This window comes from Salvelinus sp. IW2-2015, linkage group LG4q.1:29, assembly GCF_002910315.2.
Source record: "Salvelinus sp. IW2-2015 linkage group LG4q.1:29, ASM291031v2, whole genome shotgun sequence".
NCBI classification, from domain to species: domain Eukaryota; kingdom Metazoa; phylum Chordata; class Actinopteri; order Salmoniformes; family Salmonidae; genus Salvelinus; species Salvelinus sp. IW2-2015.
In genome coordinates this window covers 52,759,758-52,771,887 of record NC_036842.1, presented here as the reverse complement: position 1 = coordinate 52,771,887, position 12,130 = coordinate 52,759,758, and the positions used below count along the sequence as shown (strand labels likewise).

Genomic DNA, 12,130 nt, shown 5'->3' with positions numbered 1-12,130 from the left:
ACTTTCAAACTGCATACAAGATGAATTTGTCTCCCAGTGTCTGTTGGAAAGCAGAATGAACCAGGTTTTCCTCTAGGATTTTGCTTGTGCTTAGCTCTATTCCATTTCTCTTTATCCTAAAACAAACCCCCTAGTCCTTGCCGATGACAAGCATGCCCACAACATGATGCAGCCATCCCCATGCTTGAAAATAAGAAGAGTGGTACACAGTGATGTGTTGCATTTGCCCCAAACATAATGCTTTGTATTCAGGACAAAACGTGTATTTCTTTGCCACATTTTTTTGTAGTTTTACTTTAGTGCCTTATTGCAAACAGGATGCATGTTTTGGAATATTTTTATTCTGTACAGGCTTCCGTCTTTTCACACTCATTTAGGTTACGGTTGTGGAGTAACTACAATGTTGTTGATCCATCCTCAGTTTTCTCCTATCACAGCCATAAAACATTGTAACTGTTTTAAAGTCACCATTGGCCTCAAGGTGAAATCCTTGAGCAGTTTCCTTCCTCTCCGGCAACTGAGTTAGGAAGGACGCCTGTATCTTTGTAGTGACTGGGTGTATTAATGCACCATCCAAAGTGTAATTAATAACTTCACCATACTCAAAGGGATAGTCAATATCAGCTTTTTTTTATTTTTATTATTATGATTTTTTAAATACTCATCTACCAATAAGGCACTGTATTTAGAAAAGATAATGGACCTATATATTTCTAAATAAGATTTGAGAATGAACAATCGCCTAAATAAAAGCTAGAGTCAGGGAGAATCTAAAATGTTTGGTCATCGACTGCACCGTTGGCCACACCCATGGCCAGGCCCTCGCCACGCCCACCACCTAAGCCCCATTTTTATGAAAGAAAATCCCTGACATGTAGCGAAACACTTGGTTGTCATCGTTGTACAAGGAAATCCTGTTTTTCAATTGAAATTCCAGAATATGATGACTGATTTAAAGACAGAAGTTTCCAATGAGTTGAAGTCCTTTTCTTGTCTATTTGGGAATCATTAAACCTTTTATATTAACATTAGTAATGGAGAAAAAATCGAAAGTTACATATCGGGATATTATTGTTGACGATACATCGTATGGTTTTGACAATATTGCAATATTATTTTTGCGCTCGTTTGCTGTACCTGCACAAACTCCAGTATTTTTCCTTTATAGCTTGTTCTCCATCTTCTTTTAAATAGGGAGTCAAATTGTTTTTTTAGCTTTTGTATTTCCATGACTGATCAGAACTCATTTTCTCATGGCTCTCTTGTCACTGCAGCAAACATAAGGTGAGCAATATGTTTGGAACATCGAATCGCAATAAAATCACAGAATCGAATTGCAATACATATAGAATTGTGAGAATCGCAATTACATTTTTTAAAACTTTTGTTTTGGCCATCTGGCAACTATCCATTGTTAATCACACAACACATAATGTTCTGTAAACACCAACCCGAGAGGCTTGTAGGAAGTCACAACCTCAACTGCCCCAAAGTCAGTGTCACAGCAACCTTATCAGTGTGTCCTCGGCGAAGTCTGGCGTCAAACTGGAACCAAAACATTGCAGACATTTGATGCTGGCAGTTGAACAGGTAAAAGGTAGGAACATCGTTACAACAGATAATTCTAGAGTCATACAGGAAAATAATTAATCAAATTGTGTGTGACCATGCTTGTGTGTGGGCGATATGGCGTAAAAATCGGATCTCGATTTTTCAAGCCTATGGACGATTCACAATATACACTGAGCGTACATTAGGTACACCCTCCTAATATTGAGTTGCGCACCCTCTTTTGCCCTCAGAACAGCCTCAATTTGTCGTAGCATGGATTCTACAAAGTGTCGAAAGCGTTCCACTAGGATGCTGGCCCATGTTGACTTCAATGCTTCCGACAGTTGTGGAAAGTTGGCTGGATCTGCTTCTGGTGTTGGAACATTCTTGGTGCACAAGGAAAACTGTTACGCGTGAAAAACCCAGCAGCGTTGCAGTTCTTGACAAACTCAAACCGGTGCGCCTGGTACCTACTACCATACCCCGTTCAAAGGCACTTAAATCGATTGTCTTGCTCATTCACCCTCTGAATGGCACACATACACAATCCATGTCTCAATAGTCTCAGGCTTAAAAATCCTTCTTTAACCTGTCTCCTCCCCTTCATCTACACTGATTTGAAGTGGATTTAACAAGGGACATCAATAAGGGATCATAGCTTTCACCTGGTCAGTCTATGTCATGGAAAGAGCATGTTCCTAACATTTTGCACACTCCATGTACATCTCATAGTTTTCTCTAATTTAAGCTTTGTCGCAAAATGAAAGGTCAATACACTGCAGTCCAAACAGTCAGGAATAATCTGATGACTCGAAGCCTTCCACAACCATATGACCCACTAATTATGTAATTACGTAAGTTACATAAACTTGCTTTTTTTTGCAATGATCACTGACCTGGCTTTCAAGTCCGTCTACGAAAATGCCCTTTTTTGCAAAAATAAATATATATATATAACCGTAACGGTAACCATGCACGTCCACTAATAATGACCAACTTCTGGTAGCAGGCGTTCTAGAAAATGAACACAGGTCTCATCAACACTCTCTCAAGCACAAGCCCACGTGCTAGTGAGTAGCCAGCTAATATTCATATTTGAAGTCTAGCCAACTTGGATCTATTTGCTTGCTAACAAGGTAGAAGATGTGAACTGTTATGAATACACCCCCCTGTCCGTCTCCCAACTGTTTCAACAACACGGCCTGTTCACTTTGTTTTAGACGTTGAGATCAAGCGGCCTGTCTGGTTAAGATGCTGATTTCTCAGAATGACAACGAGTTGCCAATTCCTTATATAAATGCCTCTGTATGTTCATTGCACATAAAAAAAACTGACTAGACAGTTAGCACGTAACAGTCTGACTGAAATGCTGCTAAAGGTACGTGGTAGACCTACCGGAGTGTCGCGCCCGCGACAGAAACTGAGCATTAATTTTCCACATTCATGTTCATTGATAATCCCGTTTTTTTTTTTTTTTTTTTTTTTAGTAGGGTCTGCCCTTCTACATTTTGAGAGTTGGGTATTGTTTGCTTTTTTAAGCCACCTTTCCTCTATTACAGTAAAAACAGAGGTGATGTTTCGTCTTCGTTGTTGAGTGGCGAGGGGAGGGGCTTGGTGCCTGCGATACAGGCATTTTAGAGCGTCACGCAAAAACATCAATTCGAATGAATCAAGTGAGCACTGGGTCAGGGGTTTGGCCTGCTCTCTTTGGTGAGCTCATCTTTAGCTCAGTGCTGGAGTGTAGTAATTCCTGCTAGACATAGGCCTAGTCTATATACCCCACCCAGTGAGCACAATACGTTGAAAATACGTCTTTTCGATATCTTTTCAACGGCTTTTGCTCATAGGGCACTGCAGTCTTTTCCCTAGTTTAAATTACAACCGGGGTCCAAAGGTCTCCAAAGCAACAGCCTGGGTCTCATTGGTTTGTCACTGGATAGATTATTGGGTGGATTTAACCACCTTTCACTTCTCTCTCTGTCATGGCCTGAATTAAAGGCTACTTCCTGTCTGATGCTTAGGCCCATACGTGACGTTTATTTCCTGCGAATGTGGTTACTTACCATCTCACACAGCCAGAGAGCGATTTCACACCTGCAGGAGCGGAAAATATTTTTGGTGTCTCGAACTGTACTAGCAACTCTCACTAACTTAAAAAATATATATATATATTTTTTTTTAAAGATGATGAAAGTGGCCATTTTAGGCCCTTTTTAGACTTATACATGCCTCCTGTAAGACCCTGATCTGTGAACCGTACATGATAAAGACAGCATAATGGTCTAATAGTGTCCTCAAGTATGTGTAGATTCTGTGAAAAAAAGTCATTCATTTTATTCAGCATAAAAAAATATGAATATCTCAAAACKACCCTTTTTTGATTTTGCTTAGTTTTAGGCATATTGTTTGTAATGATCTTCAAACGTGTCACATTTCCAGTGGGCTCTCTGGTACTTTTAATGATATGACCCATTTTATAAATAGAAATTGGCATTATAGGTCATTAACCAATCACAGCCATCCATTTCCAGAGCAAGCTCTCTGCTAATTCTGAAGTTATGAAACATTTTATGAGCACCATGCAACAACACAGTGAGTGGGAAATTGATTCAAAGGGAACTCGCTCTGTTGGTGATTTTGCTGAATGTGCCAAACGTCCTTCCTCCCACTGAAGTTCCTATTTGAGAATTGCCAAAACAATCTGAGATACCAAAAATATTTTCCACTTCTGCTGGTGTGTAATCGCCCCATAGCTATAGTGTGTGTGTGTGTTATGAATCTGATCAACCTGTAAAGTGTGTGTGTGTATGCGGCAGTGTCACTCACTCGTTCCCCCACCCTATGTTCTGTAGGACGTACTGCATTTTGTGTGTGCACGTGCACAGCGTTACTCCCCATCCTATATTCTCTCTCTCTCTCTCTCTCTCTCTGTGTGTGTGACTGTCTCCCCATCCCCACCCTGTAGGGCATTGTGCTCTCCTTCCTCCTCATTGTGCTGTAGGCCTGCTCTGCCCTGCTACAGTACGGAACAGGAGGAACCAGGAACACCGAGTCACTGTTTACACCCTCACTGGGGGAGGGAAAACACTGAGACGCACAAACGCAGGAAGTTATGTTTTCTTTTTTTTGTGTGTGTGTGTGTTTCTCGTGTGCGGGTATCAGCACGAAGCAGCAGGCGTCAGTGTAACAACACGTCTGTCACTCCTCCGTCTATCTGGGGAACACAGCTTAACCACTTTCCACTGCTCCACTCAGAAGCAGAAGTGGAACTAAAGGGGCGAAAGGTAGATAAATTAGTTAAAGCTCAATACACTTAGACACACACACACACACACAAATATGATATTGAAAGTTCAACTCCCACCAGGGTAGTAACGTTACAGTCAGCCATGAACTCTGAATATTTTATACCAGCTAATTAAACAGATCTACTGCAGAAGCTGCTAGCTGAAATCTCTCTCTGTCTCATTGGCCAGGGGGAAAGACGGAGCATTGAGGACCTTGATCAGTAGGTTCCGGTGTGTTCGAGCAGGGCTGGAGCAAAAGCCTGCATTCCCAGCAGCGCTCTCCAGCACGTTGTCCTCCCCTGAYCCAGCCAGATCATCAACAGCTGTATTTCATATGTCTGTGAACTCATTGGAGSTCACTGGACCGCACGGCACCCAGACCGCCCCAGAAACGGCGTCAAACACGCCGCCATCCGACCGTTACGTAAGCGCAGGCAGCTAAGAGTCCAGCGGCGGCCGTGCATGTGCAGTGACCGATGAGGGCTGGCTCCCTGTGCTGTAGCTAGGCAGATTAGGAGTTATCGGCGGGGAAACGTAGCACTCGCTACTTTGACAGGTTGTATAGGAATTCAGTTAGGTCTAGTTCAGGGATGGGCATCTTTGATGGGGGTGGGGGCCACAAAAAATCGGGACTCATCACGGGGTGCCGCAGTGGCTCGGCACCCCGTGGCGGGTCCGCGTACTCACAGCCGTACCCACGCGTTCAGTCAGAGCCGGCCCTAGTCTTTTGGGGGCCCTAAGTGGATTGTTGTTGCGAGCAAAACATTTTAGCTGCCCCCCTCTTGACAGCGGAAAGAAAAAACGTAATTTAAATTTAAACATAAACTTAAGGTAATTTCCTGCACTTCTACACATTTTGCCATGGGGCGAAGAGAAAAGGTTTCAGTTTTAAAGCAAGTTTGCTGCAATTCTACTAAATTTTGCATGTGGCAGAGAGAAACATTTGCCTTTTCACAGGTAATTTCCTGCTGTTCTACAAATTTTGCCGTAGGGTGGAGAGACATGTTTGGAGATTTGAATATGACATCTGAGTGAGAGTGGCTAACAAAATCGATGGGTGCCCCCCGTCCCCATTTGTATCTGCGGGCCTACAAAAGGATGGCAGGCCGCCCGTTGCCCATCCCTGCACTAGAGACGTCTTGTGACATGCCCTGTCTCTGACATTTTAGTGTTGAATTCTGGAAAGGTATCGTGTGGGACGTAGCCCTGCAAAACACCTACACACACACACCCCTCCTTGTCATGTCTCGACACATCCCGTGTCCATAATGTGTTCACAAAACATGCCATCCTTCTGTTTTCTCTCTCTGTGTCTGTCTGACTGTGTGTTTGTGTTTGCGTGCGTCTGTGTTGTGGAGTTCCCTAGCCACTTGGGTCCTACCYGTTCAGTGTGTTGGGATCTTGGTCTCTTTGCGGTTGTGAGTGCTGTCTCAGAACACATGCCTCACAAGGTTCTAGAAAAAAGTTCCCGTTTGTTACCACAAAGTACACCGCCGAGAGCTTCGACTTTCATTCGATTTTCTGCGTTAATGGTCCCGTTAGTCAGCCCTTCATCAAATGAGCGTATGTTCTATTCGTGCTTCATAGCACAAGGTCTTGAATGCAGTGGGTGTCTGTCTGTCTATTTTATGGCCTTTTTGGTAAGTAGCTGATCGGTCGTAGCCAATTTAGGTTGATTGCAAGGGTGTATTATTGTTATTATCCCTGACTTTGCCACTAGGGGSTATTAACACCCGGGAGACTGAGGGAAGAAGAGAGGTGGAAAGGGCTGGAGGGAGAGGAGAGAGGGAGGGGTAAATGGAGAGATCTGTCGGGCGCGAAATCTGATCTCGCCGTTGCGTAGTCTTTTGCTCCCGGGCCTTCCCCCAGAGTGCACTGGTTCTCTCAGTGTTCTCCAGTGTCACGTGACTTAAGTCCAGCCATCAAAACCAGTGATATCAGACCGAATACCAGCGTCATTCAGCTTCTCTTATGGCCCCTCGTTCCCTTTCCTCGTCTCCTTTCCTTCATCACATGACTACAATTCCAGCGCCTACCAGCAATAGCAGGCAGCATACTAGACAGCATGTCAGCCGGTCAATACATAGAGATCCTTTCTCTGTCTGTGTTCATGGCTCTCTCTGAGCAGCCAGGCCATACCAGACAGACAGACATAAATAGCTTTTGCTCTCCTCCTCTCTTCTTCTCAGTCTCCCTCCCTGCCGTGTCATCTCCTTTCCTAACCTCATTTCCATTCCTCGTTACCTTTCCTTGATTCCGTGACGACTCCAGTATAGAACATAGCCTACAAGCCATCACAGATGCAGTACCGCTTGGAACCAATGAGTGGCRCCAGAGCACAGCGCTACCATGTCCTGCTGCAGTCTAGACCAGGGTTTCCCAAACTCGGGAATAACCAATAACCAACTCACCACGGGCTTTGATTTATTTGAGTCAGTTTTGTAGTGCTTGGGCCTCAGTCGACCTGCTCAATTGTCCCTAGAAGGAATTTTCCTCTGATAGATTTGAATTGCGTTCAATTTCCTGAGCTGTCGGACTGGGAATCAACATGCAAATTGACCTAAAGTCCGTAGTCGTTAAAAACTATTTGAATTACATGGATGCCCGAGGCTGATGCCCGTATAGACCATAACAAATCAGAACCCTCCCAAAAAAGGGTTACTAAAGGCATTGATATGGGCCCTCTGAAAATATGACCCTCAAATATGACCTTCGGTTCTCCAGACAAACCAGCACCACCTAGAGTCAATTTGTTGGTCCCAAATGGCAACCTATTCCCTATTTAGTGCACTACTTTTGACTCGTGCCCTATGGGCCCTGCGCTATATAGGGAATTAGGGTGCCGTTAGGGGACGTGCCCAAATATGTAACGTGAACCCTGGTCCGAGGCAGAAAATACAATAAAGACAAGACTTTTCCGTCCCCGGGCCCAGATTGTCATATTTTCCCCTAGACAGCGGCAGACTAGGCCTATACAAATCTATAGGTCCTTCCATTTGCTACCCCTGTCCTGGTCTCTACTGCGCTATTGTGTGTGTGTTTTTAGTCAGTACCACCAGGCTATCAGACAGTGCTGAGTACTGTGCCGATCAACATACCTGGCACATAGTGTGCATGGTGAGACTGGGCTCTGCGCTGTGTATTCCTGGAAAGCCTGTGNGGGCTCTGCGCTGTGTATTCCTGGAAAGCCTGTGAGGAGGGGGGGGGGGGGGACCGGGGACTGCGGCGTTCAATGCTTTCTCTGGGTCTTGGCTTGTCTTTCTGCTTGTAAACCTCCCAGCCCAGGAACTGTCACTGAGGGAAGGAGAGAAAGAGCTGCTTTTTCTTCTGACTTCGGGGGGCCAAACTAACAGAAAGCAGGGGGCGGCAGAGACGTGTCTGGCTAGGAATGAGGATGGATGATGGCAGTGGGAATGATGATGACGACGGTCGAAGATGTTAACCGGGGAAGAGAGCGCCAACTGACTGCTTGGGTCATTAGCATGCAACCACAAGAGCTCACTGTGCCGCTCTTCCAGAACACACAGCAGGAAGGAGGGAGGGATAGACGGCCATGGTGAAAGGGATTTAATGACGGGGATGAATGGCAAAAGAGGGAAGGCATGAAGCGAGGGATGGGGAACGTCAGGATGATTGAAGAGATGGACAGATGAATGGAGGGAGGCCTGAACAACGTCAAAAGACTGGCGGAAAGGAGGAATAGAAGGATGGATGGAAGCAGGGAGGGGTTTGTGTTTTAGAGTTGCACAATAACGGTCTGGCTAATGGTTTCTGTGGTCTGCAGTTCCTCCTTCCCCTAGTCCCAGTATTGCGTAACTCTGCAATGTGTGTGATTGAGCAGCAGTGTCGGTGCCAGCCTGCTCTTATGGTAATAAATGGCCCACTGCAGCCAGCACTAAGAGGTCTGCAGGAGAGAAAGAGCACACACTCACACCGTACGGAGACGTGCCCGCGCACACACACTCTTACACATACACTGTCCCTAGTACACACTGCTCCACAGGAGGTGCCATTTATTACTTACACACACAATTTAATACACACACACTGTAATACACAGACGCACACAATTTAATACGCACACACAGTATTTTATTTTACCTTTATTTAACTAGGCTAGTCAGGTAAGAACAAATTCTTATTTTCAATGACGGCCCAGGAACAGTGGGTTAACTGCCTTGTTCAGGGGCACAACGACAGATTTTTACCTTGTCAGCTCGGGGATTCAATTTTGCAACCTTACAGTTACTGGCCCAACGCTCTAACCACTAGGCTACCTGCCGCCCCACATATATATATATATATATATATATATATATTATATATACATACATACATACATACATACATACATACATACATACATACATACATACATACATACATACATACATACATACATACATACATACATACATACATACACACACACACACACACACACACACACACACTGTCCCTAGTACACACTGTCCCTAGTACACACTGCTCTGCAGGAGGTGTCATTTATTACACACACACACACACACACACAATTTAATACACAGACACACGCACACTTTAATACACCCACATGCACGCTTTAATACACACACACACTTTAATACACACACACTCTTATACATACACTGTCCCTAGTACACATGCTCCAAAGGACGTGCCATTTATTACTTACACACACACTGTAATACACACCAACCAAAGTGTAATACTCACACACGTAACGGCAGGGCCTTTGAGAGATTTGGTGAGCAGCAGAGAGCCAAAAAGATTACATCATCAACCTCAGTCTTAATGCACATCTTTCCATTCACCAATACATTGTTCCAACCTCTCTTCCATCCTTCCTCCCCTCTTAGCATCCTTCTCTCCATCCAGCTCAGAGAGATTCTCAGAACGAACAGGTACCAGTTCAAATACTTTACAATTACTTCCTTCCCACTGGACCAGATGTCTTTCCACGTTAGTTCCACATAATTTCATTGAAATGATGTGGGGAAAAATGTAGTTTCAACCAGTGGGTTTCCTTTCCTTCTTTTCCTTCTTTCTTTTCTTTCCTTTTTTCTTTTTTTTTCTTTCTTTCCTTTTCCCTCTTTCTTTTCTTTCTTTCTTTTCTTTTCTTTCTTTCTTTTCTTTCCTTCCTTCTTTCTTTCTTTCCTTCCTTCTTCCTTCCTTCCTCCCTTCTTTTCTTTCCTTCCTTTTTTCTTTCCTTCTTTTCTTTCTTTTCTTCCTTCTTCTCTTTTCTTTCCTTTCTTCTTTCTTTCCTTTCTTTTCTTTCTTTTCTTTCTTTTCTTTCTTCTTTCTTTTCTTCCTTCTTTTCTTTCTTTTCTTCTTTCTTTCTTTCTTTTCTTTCCTTTCTTTCTTTTCTTTCTTTTCCTTTCTTTCTTTTTTTCCTTTCTTTCTTTTTCTTTTCTTTCTTTCTTTTCTTTCCTTTCTTTTCTTTCTTTCCCTTCTTTCTTTTCTTTCTTTCCTTTCTTTCTTTTCTTTCCCTTCTTTCTTTTCTTTCTTTCCTTCTTTCTTTCTTTCCCTTCTTTCTTTTCTTTCTTCCTTTTCCTTCTTTCCTTCTTTTCTTTCCTTTTCCTTCTTTTCCTTCCTTCTTTTTCTTCCTTTTCCTTCTTTCTTTTCTTTCCTTTTCTTTCTTTCCTTTTCTTTCCTTTTCTTTTCTTTCCTTTTCTTTTTTCTTTTCTTTCCTTTTCCTTCTTTTCTTTCCTTTTCTTTCTTCTTTTCCCTTCTTTCTTTTCTTTTCCTTTATTTTATTTTTTCCTTCTTTCTTCACTGATTGTACTTGATTCGGGGGACATATCTAGCGTAGCCTATATTCTCTGTATTAGAACCCCACTTGTACCAATGCAAAATGTATGACATGGCAAGGCTTTAGTTGCGTTAAATACAAACCCCCCCACATGATAGTCACCACTAGCTGGCCACCGCCCAGTACCCTGCCTTGAACTTTAGTCAAGGTCACTAGCCGGCTACCACCCGGTGGCTTGCTGCCTATGTACATAGACATGGAATCACTGTTTACGTACTGTTTTACCCATTTTTATATGCATATACTCTTTTCTAGTCAATTCCTATCGTATTTAACTATTGCTGTGCATGTACTATTCTATCCTACATATTCTTCAGCTATACGACATATTCCACATTCTATCCATATGCTGTCTACATGTCGGAGAGTAATGTTTGTTCTACATAAGGCTATTTTTAGCTGAACGTTCCAAAACGTTGTGTCCTGCTGAACGTACCCGTGCTCATGAAAGGGACATGTGTATCTTACACACACACACACAGTTGATGAGGAGCTATGGGTTTAGCAGGCATTACTGGATCCTCTGCCTATTCTTGGCTCCAATCAGGCGCTGACAAGTGTTCGCTCGGAGTCTGTGCTCTGCCCTCTCCCTATAGCATACAGGAGGAGAATGTAGCCTGCGAGATAGGAAACGCACTTGAAACATGAGAGGGATGCTTGCGCTCCGTGTCCGTCGATGGAAAAACAGCCACGGCAGTATGGATACTTTTCCATGACTGGAAAGAGGATGATGTGTTTTTGTGTGTGCATTGATCTACAAAGGAATCTATATTCGGTGGTTGAAGTTCGAAGTGCGCAAATCATCTGAGTAATGTGAGATATCGATATAGAGTGTAGTACAATCGAGAAGCTTTAAAGGCTCTGTGCAGTCAAAAACATGATTTCCTGTGTTTTCACTGTGTTTCCACACACTGAGGTTGGAATAATACTGTGAAATTGTGATAATGATGATGAAACACTTTTGGTATAAGAGCTGTTTGAAAAGAATGGCTGAAATTTCTGCCTGCTTTGGTGGGAGGGAGTTTTGGCCTCCCATGGTGTCATCACCATGCGGCCATTTAGGTGCACTATGTAGAAATCTCTCCACCATTTCCTGGTTGCAAAAATTCTAATAGTTCGCCCAATTTCAATTTATGTGACAAAACATGGTACAATGATTCTCTACACTATACTGTCTAAACCGCTGTGAAATATACACTGCTCAAAAACAATAAAGGGAACACATAAACAACACAATGTAACTCCAAGTCAATCACACTTCTGTGAAATCAAACTGTCCACTTAGGAAGCAACACTGATTGACAATAAATTTCACATGCTGTTGTGCAAATAGAATAGACAAAAGGTGGAAATTATAGGCAATTAGCAAGACACCCCCAATAAAGGAGTGGTTCTGCAGGTGGTGACCACAGACCACTTCTCAGTTCCTATGCTTCACACACACTACTGAGCCTCATTTTGACATTGTTTTAAGGACATT

At 43.3% G+C, this 12,130-nt stretch overlaps 1 protein-coding gene across 2 annotated transcripts in view; it reads left to right on the top strand.

Annotated features, from left to right (window-relative positions):
• LOC111962154 (MOB kinase activator 2) overlaps positions 1 to 12,130 on the top strand; it is a 94,389-nt gene that overhangs the window by 23,221 nt on the left and 59,038 nt on the right. Inside the window, exon 1 of one of the 2 annotated variants that reach the window (XM_070442953.1) lies at positions 9,618 to 9,742. The exons of the other annotated variant lie outside the window; for it this stretch is intronic. Coding sequence (XP_070299054.1) covers positions 9,633 to 9,742 — 110 coding nt within the window. The 5' untranslated portion in view covers positions 9,618 to 9,632. Of the gene's footprint in view, positions 1 to 9,617; positions 9,743 to 12,130 lie in introns of those variants that run through there. 2 annotated transcript variants of the gene reach the window in all.